The 25,029-nt window shown below is 36.4% G+C and overlaps 1 protein-coding gene across 15 annotated transcripts in view; it reads right to left on the reverse strand.

The window, feature by feature from the left end:
• Nucleotides 1–25,029, reverse strand: part of DTNB (dystrobrevin beta) — a 249,854-nt gene that overhangs the window by 209,304 nt on the left and 15,521 nt on the right. For all 15 annotated transcript variants that reach the window (XM_061211411.1, XM_061211410.1, XM_061211409.1 and 12 more), the window contains exons 2-4: nucleotides 17,778–17,845; nucleotides 6,298–6,378; nucleotides 2,485–2,698 (exon numbers count right to left, since the gene is read on the reverse strand). In XM_061211411.1, coding sequence (XP_061067394.1) covers nucleotides 2,485–2,698; nucleotides 6,298–6,378; nucleotides 17,778–17,844 — 362 coding nt within the window. In that variant the 5' untranslated portion in view covers nucleotide 17,845. The remainder of the gene's footprint in view (nucleotides 1–2,484; nucleotides 2,699–6,297; nucleotides 6,379–17,777; nucleotides 17,846–25,029) is intronic.

The raw sequence follows: 25,029 nt of genomic DNA on the forward strand, positions 1-25,029 counted from the left end.
GATTCAACCACGATCCTGTCTCCGGCTCCTCTGTTATGTGAGCCTATTGCTCCAGTTACTGTGAAAGCCCATGTGAGTAGGCTTTCTATTGCTTATAGCTGAGGACGTGGAACTAACACTAAGGTTGGAAAAAGAAAGGAGGTTTATAAATCCCAAGCTCTAAATCACTAAATCAGCTCAACTGAAGAAGAGAAAGGAAGGTTTCCTATCCCTCACACTGGGAATTTGGATATCCTTGTTATCAAAAAAAAAAAAAAGAAGAAAAAAATGTTGGTTAGAGCATCACCTGTTGTACCTTTGGACCAGACCATGTACCTATGGTACTGTAACTGTGGTACTGAGGACCTAAAAGAGGAAAAAACTGAGGCTAACAGAATGTTTTGGCTATTCCTCAGAGCTTAAAGTCTACACACAGATGTTTATAATATCATTCTTCATACTTTTCAATGTTTTTAATTGTCCAATGTGAAATATTTTAAATCTAAGTATTAAAAAAATTAATTCCTAAGAAAATACATGCTTAAGGGAGAAAGTCTTAGATCCTATTTGTTCCTGATGATTGTTTTAGGGTCTCACAATCTATTATAATAATCAGAAACAACCTGACCAAAAATTTGACTATGAATTTGGAGGTGAGGGAATTTAATAATTAAGTAATTGCTGTATTCAAATTTTAACTTTGAGAAATTATGAAATACAAAAGCTTGAAAAGATCAATTAAAATAATAGGAAATCTACATATCAAAGGGACTCTCCAGCCTAAATAACAAAGTGGCCAATCTATAAAGAGACTACTACTTTTGGAAGTATTTAACAACAAAATGCCCTGATTTTCAAAAATAAAATTCTGATAACCAGATCCTTTCTTTTTTCCAGTACATGAAAGCCAATTTCAAATTTCTGGAGAGCTAACTAAATAAGCTCTTATCATACAAAGATTTCAAGGTTAGTAAAGATGTGATGATTTATTCTGATGCCCACGGTCAACATTTTAAACAGGATATGACTTGAGAATTACCAAACTCACCCCTGCCATACTATATTCTTTATTCTTCTTAACTCATTCATCTCTTTTTGTTTTCCTAGTTCTCTTCAGTGTGCCCTCCTGCTGATTTACTGTCTGTTTTTTCTTTTCCTTTGTCTCTTTCTGCCTGTGTCCAGCTTTCTCCGACTGTGTCCCAGGACACCTCTGTACCTTCTGCCCTTACCTTTGGTCTTCCCATTCTCCCTTTTGCTATCTCTTCACTCTCTCTTCTCCTCCCTTCTTTAGCCATAGTACTTATTTGATATAATTATGGAGTCAAAGTTTATAATCTCTGCTTTATCATTTTTAGGCTCTAAGATGACTTTTATTTCTGACTTTAAAAAGTTTCTTAAATTAATTTGTCGTGTGGCCCTGAATTGACTTACTTAGTGAGTCAATGTTACGATAAGGTGCTGCTTACTCACCACAGAATAATGGTTTTTACTAAGGTTTTTAGATCAGAAGAGTCATTCCTTGGACAGTATAAACTTAACCTACCGGATTAACTGCTAAAAAAATGGCATTAGAATTCTGGGACATATGCTGCATGTACACTCATGTTTTAAAAATTCAAACTTCTTTAAATAATTTTTTATTAAATGGATGGAATATCTAATTTGATAACATCTTAGAAAAATGTAAATTTAGTGAGTGCCTATGTTGTGACTTGGCCTTGACACTTGTATGGTTTTACCATTAATTCACAGAACCCTCAATATTATAAAGTATAACTAATAGCATTCTACAAATATATGAACTCATTTTCCTACAGAGAGAAAAATGAAGCAGAGAGAATTAACCCATCCAAATCAGATTGCTGATATTACAGCAGGAATCAGACATCTGAACTCCTGGTTCCCGGAAAATAAATGTTAACCTCTGTGCTTCCATCATTTATGATTTCTTTTTTATTTTTTATCATCCCAACTTAATTCTCCATAAATACAAATATAACAACTCATTTCTGTTTTAATTTGGAGGCCTTTTAGTTTTCTTCTATTGTTTTAAGGTTTAGAACACAATGTTCTACACTGAAAAAAATTAAAATAGAATCCTAAACATAAATAAAGAGAAAACAAGATACTATAGTCCAAAGGCAATTGCTATTACATAATAAAGAAAAGTTAGTTTAAAAGTCAAATAGAAAGTCTCATAATCAAATGTACAACTTGGCTATATTTCACTGGATAGAGAACAGCTATATTAAGGTACTGACAATTTTACCAAACAATTATGTCTCAAGTGTTGTGAATCTCCCTAATGTTACAGAGGTTAATATGTGACATGCCCCAAGATAGTAAGTCACTCTGGCATTTAACCAGTCTTTAGAAGGGACTTGTACTAATTCATTTCCCTTTTAACTGTGATTCTAAGTTGACAACCCTTGGCAAGGCAGTACAGAAGGAGGATGATTAGAAGAGAAACATTCTTAAAATGGATTAAGCAGGGCAGGTACTAGCCTGTCATATGCAGCAATCATAAAGTTGAGGAGGAGGCTGATGGACTGTTCCACACTGATTTGGTGAGTAGAAGGAAGGCGCTTGTTCAGCTGGTAGTAGATGGATGAGATGACGGTCTCGAGGCGAGACACACTGATCTCAGTGGTATGGTCCAGTGTATTAAGGCCATTGTCTCGGAAGGCTTCGATCATGTTCCAGATATCAACAAGATGGACTGGAACACAAAGAAAAGAAACTTTGTGTTTATTTTGCCAACACAAACTTTGTGTTTATTTTGCAACTTTTTCAACAATTCAAAAGTTTTAATTCAGCAGAAAGATATAAGAACTTTACATTTATTTACATTTAATAGAATAGTGAAGGGTGGCAGAATATGTCACCCCAAGATATGCCACTTTGGCATACAGAGTAGTTTGAGCTAAAGATACCTGAAAAACAGCAGATGCCAAGAAGGACACTCTGACCTCCCCTTTTCTTCCCAAAAGCAGGAAATAAAAGTCCCATGTGAAAAATGCCCTCCCTCTTCCAAGAGGAAAGAAACATCCTCATCACCAGAGAGGGTGAATTGAGTCTCAGTGAAATCTGCAGACCTCGTTAAAATAACTCTTTAGTCTCCTGACATATTTTAGTTATTTTTTCACAACTGCCACTCTTTGTTCAACTTAGTATATAAGCACTTAGGCCTACTCACTCCTTTGGGTTTTCATTTTCCTATGGGGGCTCCCATGTACATGTAAAAATCCATATGCTTTTCTCCTGTTAATCTGTCTTATGTCAATTTAATTCTCAGGCTCCGCTGGAGACCCTGAGAGGGTAGAGGTAAAGTTTTGCCTCCCCTTTGTAGCTTCAAAAACACACAATGCAAAATGTAACAGAACCTCAAAGAGACAAATTCACAGGCTTTGTGGGAGATATTAACACACCTCTCTTAGCAAGTGACAGAGCAAACATACAAAAAAAATAAGTACAGTCATAGGCAAACTTACAACTAACAAGGCAGTCATAATGGACACTATATGAAGTCCTGCCCCCAGTGATTAGAAAATATGCTTTCAAGAACATAAAGAACATGTAAAAAAAACTGACCTTATCCTGAGTCATAAAACTAATCTCAATAAATTTTAAAGGATTAAAATCATATAAGCCATGCTCTGTGATCAAAATGAAATTAAGTCAGAAATCATTATCAAAAAGAAAACTTTTAAAATAAACTTTATCTTTAGAAATGAAGAAACACACTACTTGGAAACTTCCTTAATCTGATTAAGGATATCTACAAAAAACTGCAGCAAACATATTACTTAATAGTAAAATGTTGAAAGCTGTTCCTCTGATATTGGGAATAAGATAAGAAATGCCCACTGTCATCATTCCTATCGTATTTCAAATCCTAACCTATATAAATATGCAGTAATTATCAGTACAAGTATTGGAAATAAATGTAACTGTCATTATTCAGAAATGACAAAATTATACACATTGAAAATCATAAAGATTCTACATGTATATCACTAAAATTAATATTTGAGTCTAGAATGACTGCTAGATACAAATCAAGATATGAAAGTCACTGTATTTCTAAATATACACCAGAACTCAGGAATATATCCAATAAAGGATGTGCAACATCTCTACCAAAAAATATATAAATTAGCAAAACTTAAAGACCTAAATAAATGGAGGGATATACCAGGTTCACAGAAATGAAATCTCAACACTGGAAATACATCAATTCTCCCCAACTTGATCTACAGATTCAGTGTAGTCCCAACAAAATCCCACAGGGCTATACATTAAAAGGATGAATTTTATTATACGTAAATTATACTTTAAAAAAAAAAATGAAGGGAAAAAATCCCAGCACAATTCTTTGTTTTTGTTCATTTTTAGTAGAAATTAACAAGCAAATTCTAAAATCTGTGTAAAAATAAATGTACAAAAGCCAAGAATGTCTCAGACAATCTTAAAAAGTAAAATAGAACAAAGTACCCAGAACATACTATAAAGCTCTAACAGTGATTATTGGTACAAGGATAGACAAACAGACCAATGTGGAACACAAGAGTCCAAAAGCAGATCCTCTCACATATGGACACAGCTATGAACATTCTTGTACATTTCTCCTAATGAATATGAGAAAAAGATTTTTTTAGTAATGAAGAAAAAGGATGGTCTTTTCAATAAACAGTGTAGGGTCAACTGAACATATATATTGAAAAAATTGAAATCTGACTCCTACTTATACTCTGGAGTAAAAAAAATTTCAGGTGGACTGAAGAATCATATGTGACAAAATAAAACTGCTAGAACAATGCATCTTTTACTTTATATTACTAATGCCACTAGCCTGGCTCAGCCCACACATAGACTACTGTGTTCCAAGAATAATTATGGGAAGAAGTATAAAAATGGTAGTTCCTGTAGGACAGCGGTTTTCAAACTTTTTGACAACAACATGCAAATATGTTTAAATCAACACACACACACCCCTCCAGATATATAAAAAACATGTTTCACAAAATACCACATAAGCTACGTTCTGACTTTTTTTCTTTCTCTTTTTTCTTCTCTATTACATGCTTTAAATTCTGGCTACAGCTCACCAAAACAGTTTCAGGAACCATTAACAGGTCACAACACATAATTTGAAAAAAATGCTTTGGGAAACCAGAGAAGAAACATGACTTCGGTCTAGGATGGTATGGTAAACTCTTTGGAGAGAATTTTAAGCTAGGATTTTTGAGTAGGACTTAAAGTAGTGTAGAAGTATTTAAATATAAAGTGACTTGTCCAAGGTCACGTGTTTATAATAAATGACAAACAAAACCTGGAGTAAAACAGGTTTTCCCATTCTAAGGCTAATGTTCTTTCCATTACACAAAACAGTTTTTCATTAATACACACACACACACATACCTGAGAAAAGTACAATAATTCTAAGTTAGTGCATCTGCACACAAATTAAGAAAGATTTAATATGCATTTTACAAATATTTTAATTTACTTATTTTATAGCAATTGTGGAAGCAACTGCTTATAGAAAAGGCTGATTTGTGTTATATTAAGTTTAAACAAGAAAGTTAATTTCTATTATACTTTTATCAAAATATTAGTTTTTCTTTCCCTCCAGAAGCTGATAAACTGTATTAATTTTACATAAAACTTTTTATTAAAAACAGTGACAAGGAGAAATCAATTCTCCCATTTAAAGAATTAATTAATCTTGGGACTTCCCTGGTGGCGCAGTGGTTAAGAATCCGCCTGCCAATGCAGGGGACAGGGGTTCAAGCCCTGGTCCGGGAAGATCCCACATGCTGCGGAGCAACTAAGCCCATGTGCCACAACTACTGAGCCTGCACTCTAGAGTTCATGAGCTACAACTACTGAGCCCGCATGCCACAACTAGTGACGCCCGCGCGCCTAGAGTCCATGCTCCACAACAAAAGAGGCCACCGCAATGAGAAGCCCGCGCACCGCAAGGAAGAGTAGCCCCCGCTCACCGCAACTAGAGAAAGCCCGCGCACAGCAACAAAGACCCAACATAGCCATAAATAAGTAAATAAATAAATAAACAACTTTTTTTAAATATAAAGAATTAATCTCAAAACTAGTTACCTTATTGAGTTTCTTAAATATTTTGAAGGACACCCAGAATAAATTAACAAGCTCTTTCCATTACAAAGCTTATATTCTGATAAACACTTAAGACAAAATAATTCAATTAACGTTACAATATGACTAAAACACATTAAAATCTTCTATATTATCAAGAGCTCTATCCAGTTATCATAGAAATGAGTAGAAATGACTTACGGTTGCATCGTTTTTGTACAAATCGCAATTTGCAAGCTGTTCTGTAAGTTGATAGTCGTATGACATCAAAATTCTGAGCACCTGAAAAGGGGCAAATAAAAAATCTTCAACTAGATTTACCATTTAATTTCCACATGCTGGGGAAGTGACTCTATTCCATTGTGTTGGCACAGTCTATATATAACATGTCAACGAGGCCCTCTTTGGATAAAACACAAAGTGGGGAAGAAGGGTTAAAAATGCTTTCTGCGTGCCCACTCCATGCCAAGCACGATGCCAGCAGTTTTGCCTATATCATCCTGTCTGCTAGCCTAAGAAAACTCTGAGGGGAGGACCACTCATGACTTGAGTGAATGAACTACGTATTCCGCAAAATGAAGAAAAGTGGTATAGTAGGGAAGACCCTAGCCTAGAGTCAGGAAAGCTAAACTCCAGCCCCAGTCTGACCACCAACCATAGGCCATGACCATGGCCATATTACATCCCTTCTTCTCAGCCTCAGTATCCTCATCTATAAAATGAGGGAACTGGACCAGCTGATCTCTAAGTTCCCCTTCCAGGTCTGTGGCAGCTTGTGTTTTTCAAAAAAGGGACACAACAGTATTTCCAGACCAGTATTTTTATGTGCCTCTAGTATGCTGCCCCTCCCCATCAAGAACTAAAGATTATTTCCCTCCACTTGCACCTGAGGACACTGTGACTGCCTCACTAAATAGAGTGTGGCAGAGGAACACTGCCTGACTTCTGAAGATGGGCGATAAAATGTGGGACAGCTTTTCTGTGTTCTCACTCTCTCAGGATGCTTGCCCTAGGAACCTGGACACCATTGTTGTGAAGAAGCCCAAACTAGCTGATATGGAGAAACCACACAGAGACACTGATACCCAGAGAAACTGAGTCTATCAGCTGAAAGTCAGTAGCAATTACCAAACATGTAAGTGAGCAAGGCAACAAATGATCCAGCCCCGAGTCTCTGAGTCTTCCAACGGAGGCCTGAGACATCATACAGCAAAGTCAAGACATCAACACTGGATGCTGTTCTAATTTTAGACCCAAAAAAGGTATAAACAAAATAAATGACTGTTTGGGGATAAGTAATATATAGCCATAGTAACTAGAACAAAGCCTAAATTATATGAATCTATAAATCAAACTTTGTTTTCATTTCAAAATTCGCTGTAAGTCTCCTTGAATTTTAAGGCCACTTCAGGGAACTCTGGCCTCCAGTGTGTTTTTTTTTACTTCACCTGTGCTGCCTTTGTAAGATCTAGCAGCAACTTTCGACTCAATAAAGGGAAAGTGAACCAGCACAAATTATCTTCTACCAATATTTACAGTCATCTCTCATTTCTGCTCATAGAAAAAAAAAAAAGGAAGGATTTTTCCAGGTTTTTGGTGAAAGTAATATTTATTGACCAAAAAGTGAAGCAAAGATTTCTCTTAATCTCACTTCAATCAACCCTTACCTTGATGTCATGATTAAAATTATTTCCTCCATCACCTGGTTCTCACAAAATTTCTACCCTTCTATACATACACGTGATAGTCCTATTTTCTTTTTTTTAATATAACAGGTTTTTTGAAATATAATTCACCCATTAAAGTATTCAACTTAGTTGTGCAACCATCACCACAGTCAGTTTTTAGAACATTTTCATTATCTCAAAAAAGAAACATCTTCCCCCTATGAGTCACTTTGCCCATTTTTTAATTGAGTTGTTTGTCTTTCATTATTGAGTTATAAGTACTTTATATGTTGTAGATACAAGTCCCTTATGAAATATATGATTTGCAAATTTTTTTTTCCCATTCTCTGTGTAGTCATTTCACTTTCTTGGTCGTATCTAATGGGGCACAAAAGTTTTTAATTTTGATAAATCCAATATATCTGTTATTTTGTCACTTGTGCTTTTGGTGTCATACCTGAGAAGGCTTTGCCTAATCTAAGTTCATGAAGATTTGTACCTATGTGTTCTTCTAAAAGTTTTACAGTTTTAGATCTTACATTTAGGGCTATGATATATTTTTAGTTAATTTATTATGCAGTATGAGGCAGAGGTTCAAATTCATTCTTTTGCATATGGATACCCACTTGTCCCAGAACCATTTGTTCAAAATACTATTCTTTCTTCATTAAATGGTCTTGGTATCCTTGCAAAAAATCAAGTGACCACAGATGTATGGGTTTAATTTTGAACTTTCAATTCTATCCCACTGATTATATGTCTATTCTTATGCCAGTACCACACAATCTGGATTAATGTGGCTTTGTAGTTCTCAAATTCGGAAGTGTGAGTCTTCCAACTTTGTTCTCTTTTGAGACTGTTTTGGCTACTCTGGGTCGAATTTCCATATGAATTTTAGGATCAGCCCATCCATTTCTTCAAAAAAGCCAGTTTTTTTACGAGGACTGCAATGAGTTTGTGGATCAATTTAGGGAATACTGCCGTCTTAATGATAAATCTTCTGATCCTTTAATACAGGATATGTTTCCATTTATTTAGTCTTCCTTAATTTCTTTCAACAGTGTTTTGTAGTTTTCAGAGTATAAGTTTTACACTTGTTTTGTTAAATTTATTCAGTCTGATTTTCTTTTACTCATTTAGTTTCATATTACTATCTCAGCCTAAATATTTTAAATTTGAACCATTAAATATTAATTATTCAAAACCAAACCAATAATTTTAAGAAAGAATGCCAACACATGTCCAAGAGCATTTAATAAATAACCCGTCATTAAATCACTGCAGGTAATTTTAATGTCTAAACATTTATTTCTATGAAATATTTTTACGAGAAACACTGATAAAACGAATATTAACAGCTAGGAAAGGAAAGTTCCACCCCCATCTGATCAAACAGAAAAATTACTAATCTGATTGATCAGACTTGTGCAGGGTATTTATTAGGCCATGCTTGCTAGTGGAAAAGTAACTATAGAAAAAAGATAGTGCACCTGGTAAAACTCACTGTTTTCAGACTCCTTCTCCAGTGCAGAGTCAGATGTGTCACCACAAAAGATGAAATAGAGCAGATATCACACAAGTCCAAAGCTAACTAGTTTAGGAAAATAGGAAACTCCAAATGCTTCAGACCAGTTTGCCAGAAATCTCTACACTGAAGTTTCAGGAACTAGTCAAGAATCAAGTATCACTCTGCTTTCCGTTGCCAGTCTGATCCTTGTGAAAATACATCACTCTAAATGTATTGAGGAAAATGTAGAGAGAGCAGTGGGATGTTACAGGATTCAGAAATTCTAAGAAATCCTGGCCAGAGCATCATTTTTTAAAAATCTAATAGCAGTCCAAATCCAAAAATAATTTCTAAAAGTTAAGATATAATCAATAACCTTAGAACTTTATTAAAATCTTATTGTACCAATATTCAACCAAACTTCCCATATGTTTCCCTTCTTCTGGAGCAGTCATCGTCCCTGATTTATATAAGGAAAATCCTCATACACTGCCTAAGAATATCCTTCACTTTTTTAATACTTCCCCTATGTAAGTGTCACATTAATTTCCTGATCAGAAAATACGGTAGTTTGGCAAATACAAAATAGAAAAGCCCCCAGTGAAGAAACTGAAATGACTGGAATATCACTTTGGGAATTCTGAACTAGAAATGCTTACTCTTCATTATCATTCATTTCAAGAATATTTCACTAAAAGAAATACAATAAAATGTCATTTTTATACTAATATCAGACAATGTTTCAAGCCCATCCAGAAATTACAGAGGTTTTCCCTGATGGTGCAGGGGTTAAGAATCCACCCGCCAATGCAGGGGACACAGGTTCGAGCCCTGGTCTGGGAAGATCCCACATGCGGCAGAGCAACGAAGCCCGCGTACCACAACTACTGAAGCCCACGCACCTAGAGCCCATGCTCCGCAACAAGAGAAGCCACTGCAATCAGAAGCCCGTGCACCGCAACAAAGAATAGCCCATGCTCGCGGCAACTACAGAAAGCCTGCGTGCAGCAACGAAGACCCAACGCAACCAAAAATTAATTAATTAATTATTTAAATTTAAAGAAAGAAAAGAAATGATACAGAGAGCCCTAACTAAATATCCAGGCAGAACTCTGGCCCCAGTAAGAAAGCCCAGTGAAATTCGTGAACAGACAGGGAACCAACGGGACACTGGGTACCCAAGAGGTACAGAAGAAAGATAGGGAAAGGATAAGAAAGGATTAAGCCTTCTTTGCACTTTATGGCTCTCTTTATTCATGAGAATGGGACATGAATGTTCTATAGTATAACCAAATCCCAAGGAAAGCAAAGAGTCAAATGGAAGGGTTTTATTGTATCTGTTTGTATCAGAAGCTTATATCAAAATCTTCATTCTTAACAAATGCCCCTAAAGAGTCTTATAATCAAGCCAGTTTTGGGAAACACAGGACTACCCAACTCAACTTAAAGGTCTAGCTCATGCACCGCTCACATTTTACCTCACACTCAACTCCAATCAGTCTGGACTACCTATAATTACCCAAACATACCAGGTCCTGTCACCTCTGGGCCTTTGTAAGTGATAGTGCCCCAGCCCTTCCTTCTCCACATTATTGGGCTGACTCAGCCAAGACATCACTTCCTCCCAGATTCCTTCCTGGACCCCCCTTGCTTCCCCCATCATGGCTCCTACTGTGCTATCATCCCTTGTTCCCACTTCCAGGAAAACAAGATCCATGAAGGCAGAGACCATTTTACTGTTGTATTATTCATTACTATACGTCCCAAAGTAGGACATAATAAAACTAGCACCTAAATATTTATTGAATGAATAAATAACTGAAAACTGGGAATTTCTGGGTTGTCTGGTATAAAAAAGGCTTTTTCCCAAAAATATACAAAGTAATGTCAAAAGGTTATACAACTGCAGACACTAGCAAGGAAAGGCTGATGGAGGGAGATGATAAAAGTAGTGGGGAAGCCAACTCCTTTTCCTGTGTAAACGTGTTGATGCTTTTAACTTTCTTCAGGTAGGGCAGAGCACTCCAAACTGTGTTCCAGGAAGCCATAGGATTTGATGGAGGTGCTCAGCAGTCTAATGAGAGGTATAAGGAAGTAAATGTACTTTGTTGAAAAATGAATCTAACTGGGGAGATGAGGAGGAAGGTAGGAGAAAGGGGAGAAGGGATTATAAATCTAATAAATGTAAGTACAGTAACATTTCTGAATTGTCCAAAAACTTTCACAAGCACTTCTAATTAGGAAAAAAAATTTTTTTCAAAAAAAATATTAGTCTGAATAAGCAACAAATATGAACACGAATGACTTCCTCATTTTTTTCTTGGCAATACAATTAGAAACCCTAGGGACCAAAGATGAAGCCAGAGGTCCCAGCAGAGAGGAAGGTACAAATAAAACCAAGATCACTGAAGGGTGACTCTCTCAGTGGGTGAACTAGGAAAAAAAGTTTAAAAATCCCACAAAAGGAAATGGCTGTGACACATGCCTGGCTCCACCAAGATCTGAATTTAAATTTTTGTAAATAATGGCAAACAAAGAAAGTGATAACCAAATAAGTTGGATAAAACAAAAATGGATTACACAAGATAAAAATAAAGTCTAATTTGTGGAGTTCAAAAGATAATACAAAAAAGAGCATATATTTCATAAAGGAGGTACTCTAACACATTCTAATAATATTCTTGTATTACTTTGAACAAAGTTATAAATATTGATATGATTTGGGCTTCATTTTAATTGATGTTAAAATTTCTGGAGTAACCACAAAAAGAACAGAAAAAGAACATACAACTCACAACTAAGTAGAGGGAAAAAGTAGAATGGAGGGAAGCTCAATTCATCTAAGAGAAGTCAAGGAAGGAGGGAAAAAAAACAGAGAAAGGACAAAACTGAAGCACAAAATAAAATGCAAGAAAAATGAAACATATCAGTATTCATAAAAAAGGTTAAACAGAATAAAGTCTTCAGTGAAAAAGCCAAAATTGTCACAATGGTTGTTTTGGTTTTTTTAAAATAATCTAACTTATGCTGTTTACAAGAGATACATATATAACATAAGGATACAGGAAAAAAATTAAAGAATAAATGGATATATACTGAAAAATCTACAAACAACAAATGCTGGAGAGGGTGTGGAGAAAAGGGAACCCTCTTGCACTGTTCATGGGAATGTAAATTGATACAGCTACTATGGAGAACAGTATGGAGGTTCCTCTAAAAACTAAAAATAGAACTAGCATACAACCCAGCAATCCCACTACTGGGCATATAACCTGAGAAAACCATAATTCAAAAAGAGTCATATACCACAATGTTCATTGCAGCTCTATTTACAATAGCCAGGATATGGAAGCAACCTAAGTGTCCATCAACAGATGAATGGATAAAGAAGATGTGGCACATATATACAATGGAATATTATTCAGCCATAAAAACAAACGAAATTGAGTTATTTGTAGTGAGGTGGATGGACCTAGAGACTGTCATACAGAGTGAAGTAAGTCAGAAAAAGAAAAACAAATACCATATGCTAACACATATATATGGAATCTAAAAAAAAAAAAAAAATGGTTCTGAAGAACGTAGGGGCAGTACAGGGATAAAGATGCAGACATAGAAAATGGACACGGGGAGGGGGAAGGGTAAGCTGGGACGAAGTGAGAGAGTGGCATGGACATATGTACACTACCAAATGTAAAATCGATAGCTACTGGGAAGCAGCCGCATAGCACAGGGAGATCAGCTCGGTGCTTTGTGTCCACTGAGAGGGTTGGGATAGGGAGGGTGGGAGGGAGACGGAAGAGGGAGGAGATATGGGGATGTATATACATGTATAGCTGATTCACTTTGTTATACAGCAGAAACTAACACACCACTGTAAAGCAATTATACTCCAATAAAGATGTTAAAAGAATAAAAAATAAATTAAAAATAAAAAAGATATATACTGTTCTAGGCATGCTAACCAAAAGAAAGCTGGTATAGATATATTAATATACAACAAAACAAACTTTGAAGCAAAAAAGCATTACTAGAAAAAAAAAGTTTACCTATATAATAATAAAAGATTCAATTTCCCAGGTACACAGAACATTTTACTATATATGCATCTAAGGACAAAAGCTTCAAAACACTGACAGAACTACAGGGGGGAATTTTAAATCCATGTTCAAAGCAGAGATTTTTAACATCTTCCAGTAATTAAGATCAAGCAGTCAAATCAGTAAGGACAAAAAGATTTTAATAAAACATAACGAGCTTGATCTAGATAATACAGAAATCATACACATTATTTTCAAGCACTCATGGAATATTTAGAAAAACATATAACATAAATATCAACAAATACAAAGATTCTAGAACATCCCTCACTCCCTGACCCATAATCCCATTAAGCTAAACATCTTTATTATTAAAACATTCATTTACGAAATTAAAAGGATTCTTCTCATTAATCTACAACAGAAATTAGAAAACACAGAGATCTGATAATGAATATAGTATATATCAGAACACATGTAATACAAATCTAGAAAATCACAGAAAAGTATATTCTTCAATGCTTACATAAGAAAGAAAAAAGTCTGAAAATAAATGGCCTACATTAGAAAAAGAAAAATAGAACTGCCTAAAGTAGAAAGAAGAAAATAATAAACCACGTAATAGCATGAAATAATGACACAGAAAACAAAGATACATAGAGAGGACCAATAAAGCCAAAGTTCCTTGAGAAGACCAATAAAAGTGGCAAAATTCTGGAAAAGGAAAAATTCTGGAATCTCTGAGCATGGAGGCCTGGTATCAAGTATTTTGTAGACTCATCTAGAAAGTTTTTACTTTAGCACCAGAGTTGAGAGATTATCACCTTTCCTTTTTCTTAGTAATGTTACATCATGTAAAAATCGTAAACTATCAAATTATTTGTACGTAATTTATTCCACTCCTCTTTTAATAAATATTTATTGAATTGCTGGGGCTACCATGATAAATACATGTGATTCTTACTTTCATGGTGCTTAGAGTCCAGAAGATAAAATATTAAGCAAAGAAAGAACAAACTAATTTCATCACTGTTCAAAATAGGAAATTAAAAGATACTGTCTAAAAATAGAAAGGCTTAAGAATACTACTGAAAGGCACAACAATAAAGGTAACACAAGATAAAAAACATAACCTATCCAAACTATTAAATTACTATGACCTCTTTCATGCTACAACAGCAGAGTTGAGTAGCTATGACAGAGAACTCATCATATGGCCTGAAAATCCTAAAATATTTACTTTCTGGCTCTTTAAGAAAAAGACTGCTGGCCCCAGAACTATGTATGTTAAGAGAGTAAAGGAGAAATATATTATATGTCACTGTATCATCTCAAGAGAAGCAGAAAACAACTGATAAAAATCTATACTCATTCATGATTTAAAGAAAATAACAGTAATAACTCTTGGTAAATTAGGACAGAAAAGTAGATCCTTCACCTGATGAAGGGTACAAAACCTACAACAAATATCATTTTAATAGTGAAATATTACATCCATTCCCATTCAAGTCAAAAACAAGACAAGAATGCCTGCTATCCTCCCAACTCTTAAATATAATATCTGAGGTCCTAACCAGTACAGCAGGTCATGAAAAAGAGGTATAAGGATTGCAAAAATAAGAGTCAAAATGGTCTTTCTTTAAAAATAATGCAGTTCCATAGAATGTACACCACGAAGAATGAACCCTAATGTAAACCATAGACTTTGAGTGATTATGATGTGTCAATGTAGGTCCATCAGTTGTAATGGACGTGCCACTCTGGTGTGGGTGTTAATAGTGGGGGAGACCATGCATGTGTCAGGGCAGGGGGGTATATTTGAGATAGCTCTGTTCTTTCCTCTTTAATTTGGCTATGAACTTAAAACTGCTCTAAAAAAATAAAGTCTTTTTAAAAACTGAGGTACATGTAGTTACCTACCTAAGCAGAAGTCTAAACTAACCATTAAGACTAATGAAAGAGTGGAGAAAGATCACTGGATTCAAAACTGACATACTAAAATCAACCCAACACCTAGATGATAGGGCCAAGTCATAAGGCTGGCAAATGGTGATTTCTGCATCCTCAGAAAGTAATTATAACGGAGATTTGGGGTGATGTTGAAATGAGAGTGGGGCTTCCCATAGCAGATACCATTGCCACCAATGCAATTCCTCCTGTGAAGAAATAGAGGAGGCTCAAGAAGCCATACCCACCAAACATCTCCCAGACTGTTCATATCCTTGAGTTTGTTACAGAGAATGGTAATTTATATGAAGTTTGTGTGTCAGTGATAACATTCACTAAGCAGTAAACCCAATTCTTTGCAGAATACCCAATTTCTACTTCAAATACCTACCCCAGTCATGCTCTCTCACATGCCCATGTGAGTGCACCCCAGGTAATTCTTAGTATGAGGAATTATTATTTATTTGGTTTCCATTTTTGTCGGTTTCCCTTTTAAAATGTAAGTGGTATGAGTGAAGTCAGGGACTGTGTTTTGTTCTCCCCTATAACCCTAGTACCTAGAATGGTGCCTGGAATGTAACAGATTCTCAGTAAATGTGTTAAAAATTAAATGAAAAGATGGCCCTTTTGCTGAGTCTGGAAGGGTAGGCAGGAACAACAAGCCAGATGAAGGTGAAGGCAACCCCATAAGCAACAGCACAGGGACATGGAAAACACAATCTATCTTGGGGAAAGCTAGTTCAGAATTGCTGGGAAATGACACACAAGGCATGTGATGGAAACTGGGAACCAAGAAAGAGTCCAGAAGGGCCTCGTCTGGCACGCTGAGGAGCTTGGGCTTTCTCAGGACCGTGATGACGAGCCCTGAAGGGATTTAAGAAGGAAGTAACCTAGAATAAATCTGGGTTCAATCTGGCAGCATCAAAGATCACCGATTTGAGTGTCAAGACTGAAGGAAAGAATCAGAAACCAATTGTTTTAGTTTAGAAAAGTAACAAGGATAAAAATATTAATAATAAACACAGCTAACCACATTAAATACCTACTTTTCTGGGAAAGGAATGTGCTAAGTGCTTTAGTCACATTATCTCATTTAATCTTCATGATAGTTCTATGAAGTAGGTACAATTCCCATTTTATGGATAAAGAAACTGTAGCACAGAGAGAGAAGGTAACTTGCCCAAGGTTATACAGCCAGGAAGTGAGGGAGCCTAGATCCAAACCCAGGCAGTCTGACCGCAGAGCCTGGATTCAACACCATCATGGTATGAGGAACAGACAGATTCAAGACTCACTTTTGAGGGAACACTCAGCTGCACTTTGCCACTTCCTAGGAGGTGAAAGGTGAGGTGGAGAGAAGTGACTCCAAGGTGTCTGGCTTAGGTGACTAGCAGTTAGAGACTCAGAGCTACAAAAGTCCTTAAAGGTCACCCAGACCGACTGCCTAAACAATGCCAAAAATTTCTTTGCCTCCTTTATCAAACAGTTATCTAGGCTATGCCTGACAGGACAACGTAGGTCTGAGTTGAGTCAAACTCTGCCTCCCATTACTAAGACTCTAAAGACTTAAAATAGCTTGATAGTTGGAAGGGTCTTCTGAGACTCGATCTGCTGATTTTCACTCTGTGGTAGGTAGAATTCTAGATTCTGCAACTACCTCAGGGGCCATCTCAAGCCGACTCCTACTTCCCCCGCCTGGCTTCAGCCAAGCAGAACGAATTTTATGACACTCATGTTGAAGGTCCTTGTAAGGAGCACAGTGCTTTTAAAAGGTTTCACAATCATTGGTACAGACTAATAACCTTATTTCCTGGCTAAGGAATTTGAGGTCCACCAAGTGTGAACGCACTGGTCAAGGTCACTTGGTCAAGGTCACACAGACAAGTAATCGCAAAACAAAACAATCCTTCAAATACTGGGAACTGCCCTACTCTTCCTGGCTATCTTTTTCTTTATTTGAGTTTCATATAAGAAACATATAAGAATATAGGAATATATGAGAATAAATAAGAATACATCAATATAAGAATTTTTTAACAGAAGATTTCAAAGGGTATATAGTAAAGTAATATACCAAAGTACACATTCCTGCTTTTACTTTCTCCTACAGCTCTAAGTGTTTCCTAACACTTAGTCCTCACTACCTTAGAATCTTTATCTAGTGTAAGGTAATTTACACAATATAATGTATTAATTATTTATCACCACCTGCAATCTCATGGTAACAATGGAGTTACAGCAAGAAGTCTAAATTGACTGGCATGCCTTAAACTCACAGATATTTTAGGTAACATTTCTGCCTTTTTACTTATGACCTTGAAGAAAGCAATTCAAGTCAATTCAATTAAAATATATGCTCTGGCTTGGTGTCCTCCAACTGCACGATTCTTTAACTCTCATTCTTCCCTTTCTAAAGCTTATAACATAAAACTTCTGATTAATGCTATGACTTGATCAGGGAAAAAAAAAAAAACCATTCCCACACATACAAACAGAATTCCAGAAGCACTCAAGACTCACGCATTTCTATGAACAGCTGCCTCTTCTCTGCCATGGTCTTCCGCTTGTTCCCACTTTCCTCAATCATCCTAGAGACAAAGAAGGATACAATAAACCAATGTGTAATTTGACAATTCCACCAAGTGCTTATCAGTCTGTTGTGAAGAGGTACAGGAAACCAAGCTGTGTATGCACACATTCAAAGGATATCAGTAAAAATAAAGTAGAAGCCCGATACAGAAAAAAACAAACTGTTGTTCCTTTATTTGATAGCTTCTAAAATATTATAAAGTCAATACTTAAATGAGCTCATACACTTGCTTCCTGTGCTGAAAATATGGGGCCATGTCTTATTTCTAACTTTATTTTCTCTGCAGAGTCCTGGATTAGTTGAGACATTTTCCCCATATTCCTACTGCTTTACATAGATAAACATGTTACTAAAGATAATTTAGATAATAATTATAATGAAAGGCTATAATAAAGAATATCAGGATAATTAGCTTATACATAAAAGGTATAAAGAGAATCTTTTATTTTTATATTAAAAAGTATTAAACAAAAAAGGTATTCATCCACAAACTCAAAGAACTCCTAAATGTAAGTTTTTAATCACATGACTTTGGCTATGCCAGTCACTTTGTTTAAGAAAAAACTCTTTCCATGCATTATCTCATTTAATCCTCCCAACAACTCTGGGTGCTGGCATTATTATTATTATCATCCCCATTTTACAGATTAGGAAACAGATGCCTAGAAAAGAACACTAACTTGCTCAAGGACACACAACTCAGAAGCAGTAGAGTAGAATCCCAACCCTTTCATTAAACTTCTTTCATAATTTTTGCCTCTAGATGCATATTTTCAAATCTCTATGCTTAAAAAGCTAGAACACAATAGCCCATTGCATGGACCCTACTGATGCAAAATCTGTGACATCTCAGCCAAACTTCACCTTACTCTATGAAGAAAAAACTATCTAGACAAATAGCATCAGCAAAATATCCCTAAGAAGATTAAACTGCTATAAATCATGGAGTGATTTACATAACATTCTCAAATACGTTAGAATCACGAATTAAATGGTGACTACACAAATTACATATCTATTAAAGCAAAGTGCCTGCTGAAAGTTTAGTTATACATATATCCTAAAGAAAATTTAAAATGTAAATATATTCCTTAACATTCTGCAATTAATATTTTGATCATTAAAACTATCCCTTTCCTAGATCACTGAAATGTTACCAAATAGGCTTCAATGTACATGATGGTTACCTAACCATTTGCCCCCAAGAGGAAACAGTTTTAAACAGAAAGAAAGTAAGCCAAAGAAAAAGCAACCAGAAACAGCAAACATCTAATGAAATCTAGGTCCTAGAGAAAAAAACAAGAGTTGGTACCAGGAGCCTATAATTACAAAGAAACGAAGATATTCAAAAGCCTCCTCCCTGTCCCCAAACTTGGTCTCCCACTGGGTAATACAAATTTTAAATGCTAAACACAGATTAAAACAGAGAATCATAATGTCCTTTATAATATATATCATTTATTATATACTTCTTCTACTTTTGCTATTTCTTTAAATCACTTTTTCTCAAAGTAGAATTATGAATTCCTGGAGACCCCTAAGTTCTTCATTACAGTTTTCTAAACTTTGTCTTTATTTCCAGATAAATCTTGAAAAAAATTAATATAAACATATTTTAGATCAACTGGATGACCACGAAACTACAAGTACTGCCGATGCCACTTCAGAGCCCACATCTGCATGTGTGATTACAGTGGCACTGGGAGCAAGAGAACACGTAAAGCAGGCGTCAGCAAGCTAGAGAAACTATAGTACCTGGACCAGATCTGACCTGCCACCTGTTTTTGCAAATAAAGTTTTACTGGAACACAGCCACACCTATTCATTTATGTATTGTCTAAGGATGCTCTCATGCTACAATGGCAGAGTCGAGTGTTTTCAACAGAGAGCATCTGGCATGCAACGTCTAAAATAATTACCATCTGGTCCTTTAAGTAAAAGCATGCCAACCCAACCTAAAGCAATAGTAATTAATATTGCATTACTACACGTCTGGCTTTCCCATGGTGCCTGATAAGAAATCCTTTATTAGCTACTTTCTCTTCTCTGTCTTACTTCTCCACTCTTCTACCAGTATCTCCTAGGATCTAAAAAAAAATTTGTTTTTTTAATTTGCACTTGAGTCCTTATAGAGCGTTTGCTTCTAGGGTAACCCAAAATAAGACAGATTTGATCCTGTAAAACAGACCTTCAAGATGAATTCTGTAAGTGGATCACTCGCCAACAGATGACAAGGATCCCAGTGCTGGTAGTAAGTAGCTTGGTGAGAACCTCTGGTGTGCTGCTGCATGGATAGTACTAAGACTCATGATGTGGTGGAGCTAGTAAGGGACACAGGTAGAAGAAGATGATTGGCTTATGCAACAGCTTTAACATTTGAGAGAGATAGGAGAACTGGGAATTTTAAAGACAATTAAATGGTTGCGCTTTTGTTAAGTAGGACGGATGCACAGAAGAAAGAAAATGTCAAGGCTTAAATCAGCCAAGTACCAACTCAGAGCATGTTATGAGAGCCAGGGACCTCCATGGCAGCACTTTTTAAGGAGCCCTCAGCTCCCACAACTTGAGAGCAGATTGTGCTAAAAATCAGGCTCAAATTCTGTTTATGAAAGTAGGCAGCTTAACAAAGAAGACTGAATTCATAGTCCAGCCAAGACTCCCCTGAACCCTATAGGCCTGAAGAAGTGGCTCTTGCTACAAGGGCAGTCTCCTCTGCCTAAAGACTACGCAAAGTTCTCATCTGAGATGCATGCCTCAAAAGATGCTGACCCTCCTCAGGATCTGTTCCTACCTCCCTCACTCCTTCTACGCTAATAACTAGGGTCAAGTCTTGCATCATCAGAAAGGGAAGGTACTGTCCCTGCTTTGGATGGAAAAGGGCTGATTCATCAAAACAGCTGCTGGACCTGACGATATGCACTAACAGGAACTGGAAGAACATACCTGGGAATGGACCTTGAGAGTGCTGAACTTGAGCCAAATGTAAAGTAAGACAAAGTTTGTTGACATGGCGGTACTCATCCCATGACCCAGGATTTAATGTTCTGAAAAGGACACCTGGCGCCAGTCCTAATATGCCACTAGACTGGCTCATTTAAGCTGGGCATGCGGGTTTTGGTGGCCTAGAGAAAATGAACTGGAGATGCTGGAACTGCAGAGCAGGTATTAAGGAAACAGTTAATAGGGTGCTCCCCTTCCCCATATCTCCTGGCCTTTACTGAATCCTTCCATACTGACTGACAGCATCTGCATTTTCTGTTTGTTTGTTTAAACAGAGAAACCAGGCTTTCTCTGACCTCTGAAGTCCATTTTGTTCCTTGCATGACAGGCCTGAAATGCTATAAATTTACCACTCCCTAGAAACAGTCTTAACCAATGATTGATTTAGTTGGTATATACTCTACCTACCTTGCCCCCTTAAAGGGTATAAATCTGAGGACATGTTTTACACAGGCTCTTAGAGTTCCCCAGTGGGAATAAGCTTCTGTCACCCACAGTGGTAACTTGCTTGATAACAAAACCTTTATCTGCTAACTTCCCTTCCCTATCTCACCTCCCGGTCCCCTGCTGATATTTGCAGGGATAACCTCCAAAACAAAATACTTGCACGCAAATCCTTGTCTAAGAGTCAGCTTCTGGTAGAACTCAAACTAAAATATTAAGTCTTTTCATTTCAACCAAGCTTATAGTTCAGATTTCATAAAATCCAAATGTATGGAGTACACATAAATTAAGATTACTATAAATGATTTCCCCAGGCCTTAGCATGACTCCATCCCAGTGCTCCATGGATACTAATACCTCCATCTTTGTAATTATGATTTTAACAGTCCACACTCAACAAAGATCTAACCCTACTACCACACCTGATTACATGTCCTTGTCTTCCTGATAATAACTTTAAAGATCAACAGTTACATGAATGTAAACACATCTCTCTTCTTCCTTCCACTTGGACTCCTGGCACTTTGACTTTTCTGAGCCTCATAATCTAGAAGTAACCAACACCTCCTTATCATTCACTTCACATACTAACTCTGATTTCAAATACTGCCATTTCCTTCCTCATAATCACTCTCACATCCACCCTTTTTTCCCATTTCAACTGCCAAAAATCTTTGTCCACATGAATGCACAAATAAAATTCTCTGACACCGTGATCTCAGGACTCTGCAACCCCTTCTTCCTGTGGTTCATCCTGTGAAATCCACTAGATACATTTATTTAAACGTATTTGATCTTCACAGGATCCTAGTCACCCTACTTAGGGGTTTCATTCCACCCAATTAAAAAAAATCAGAACACAAAGTGAAATAAGCCAGACAGAGAAAAGACAAATACTATGTAATCTCACTCATATGTGGAATCTAATAATACCAAAAAAAGTCAAATTCATCGTAGAAGCAGAGTAGATTGGTAGCTGCCAGGGGCTGGGGGTGGGAGAAACGGGAAAATACAAAGCATACAAACTTTCAGTTACAAGATGAATAAATCCTGGGGATCAAATCCACAGCATGGTGACTATAGTTGATAATACTCTACTGTATATTTGAAATTTGCTAAGAGAGTAGATCTTAAACCACCACCACACACAAAAAAGAATGAGCTAATTAACTTAATTGCACTAATCACTGCACAATGTATACATTTATCAAATTATGTTGTACACTTTAAACATATACAATTTTGTTTGTCATTATAGCTCAAAAAAGCTGGGGGAAAACTTTAACAATATATTTGAACACCTTTCCATGTCACTGAATACTCTTCAAAACCACAATTTTGAATGACAGAATGGAATTTTATCACGATCATTCATCCAAGCCTTGACTGTTGACAATTATTTCCAACTATCTACTACTACGAACAATGCAACAATAAACATCTTTAAAGTAAAATTAAAAAAACGAAGAAGAACCAGAGTACAGCTTTAGTCTACAAAATGAAAGAAGACCAGAGTCCTAGCTATGAGAATGTAAGCAAAGTTTCTTCCATCTGAAAGGAGCTGAAACTGTTAGGTTCCTAGAAAAGATTATTTAACGACCTAAGCCCAAGGCCAAACTGAAAAAATGCACGATCCATGAAAGGAAAAATTGATAAGCTGCATCTTATCAAAATTAACTGCTCTGCAAAAGATACTATTAACAGAATGAAAAGACAAGCCCCAGAGTGAAAGAAATATTTTCAAAACACATATCTGATGAAGAACTTGTATTCAAATTATAAAAAGAACTCTTAAAACTCAACAAGAAGAAAACAGCCCAATTTTAAAATGATCAGGGCTTCCCTGGTGGCGCAGTAGTTAAGAATCCGCCTGCAGGGATTCTTATGCAGGGGACACGGGTTCGAGCCCTGGTGTGGGAAGATCCCACATGCCGCGGAGCAACTAAGCCAGTGTGCCACAACTATTGAGACTGTGCTCTAGAGCCCACGAGCCACAACTACTCACCCCGAGTGCCACAACTACTGAAGCCTGCGCACCTAGAGCCCATGCTCCGCAACAAGAGAAGCCACCGCAATGAGAAGCCTGTGCACCTCAATGAAGAGTAGCCCCCGCTAGCCGCAACTAGAGAAAGCCCGTGCACAGCAACGAAGACCCAATGCAGCCAAAAAAAATAATAAAATAAATAAATTTAATGATCAAAAGATCTGAACAGATACCTTACCAAAGAAGTTATAAGGATGGTAAGCATATGAAAAGATGTTCAACTGCATTTGTCATTAGGAAATTACAAAGTAAAACAACGAGATACCACTATACACCTATTAGAACGGCTAAAATCCAAAAAACTGTCAATAGCAAATGATGACAAGAATGTAGAGCAACAGGAACTCTCATCCATTGCTAGTGGGAATGCACAGACAGCCTGGTTGGAAAACGGTTTTGCTGTCTCTTACAAAACTAATCAGAGTCCTACCATACAATTCAGTAATTGCACTAGGTATTTAACCAACTGAGTGGAAAATGTTCACACAAAACTTGCACCCAAATGTTTATACCAGCTTTATTCACAACTGCCAAATACTGAAAGCAACCAAGATGCCCTTCAATAGGTGAATAAACAAACTACTACTTTCATAAATGGAATATTGTTCAGCAATAATAAATAAGCTATCAAGCCATGAAAAAACTGGAAGCTTAAATGCGTAATGCTAAGTGAAAAAAGCCAGTCTGAAAAGGCTACATACTATATGATTCCAATTTTATGACCTTCTAGAAAAAACAAAACAATACAAATGGTAAAATGATCAGTGGTTGCCAGAGATTTGGGAAGAAGGGAAGAGGAATGAATAGGTGATGCATAGGGGAATTTTTAGGGTGGTAAAACTTCCGTATGATACTGTAATGGTGGACACTGACACTACACATTTGTGAAAACCAAAAGAAAATTACAACACAGAGTGAACCTTAATGTATGTAAAAAAAATTTTTTTAATCCTTTAGGAGCTCAGAGAACCCCAGAATGAAATGGAGAATATAACAAAACAATCTAACTGTATTACAAATATATGAAACAACCTCACTGAACAGGGTGGGGGGCAAGTATAGTAACCTAAGTAACTCTGGAAGTGAACAGAGTCTGTTAAAACTAAAGGCAAAATAAAATATATATAAGTACTGTACTCTGGTTTCCCACAGGTTATGGGTTAAGAATTCTAATACTGCTATGCATGTATGCATAACTGAACAATTAAGTAAACAGATGGCAGATGGTGAAGTGTGAGGTTACAGATAAGCAAGGTGAGAAGCTAGAATGATCCAGGTGGTAATGGAATGGATTACAATTGGAGACATCAGTATACATTCATGGTTAACTCAATATAGATATATGGATAGTTACATATAAAAGCATTTGTAGGTATGTGTATATGCATTAGTATACACATATACATGTCCTTGCTCTGTCAACTCAGAGGGCCTAGAAACAAAAGTATCCCAAAGCAATCAGCACATTTAGTGGCCAAATTTTTGTTTATAATACCATTCTTCAATAACAGGAACTAGGGCTCCTCGGAGAAATGCCTGAGGCAAGAAATATACACAATGAGCCTGGAGCATCTTGTAGTATAGAAAGTAAAGAAGTCCTGGGAGGAAAAAAACCATATGATAGGGGTATATCAAAGGGACACAGAAGCTAACTGAAAGAGCTCCCAATGGCCAAAGTTGGAAAAATTTCAGCA

Source organism: Eubalaena glacialis, chromosome 14 (assembly GCF_028564815.1).
Source record: "Eubalaena glacialis isolate mEubGla1 chromosome 14, mEubGla1.1.hap2.+ XY, whole genome shotgun sequence".
In the NCBI taxonomy this organism is placed as follows: domain Eukaryota; kingdom Metazoa; phylum Chordata; class Mammalia; order Artiodactyla; family Balaenidae; genus Eubalaena; species Eubalaena glacialis.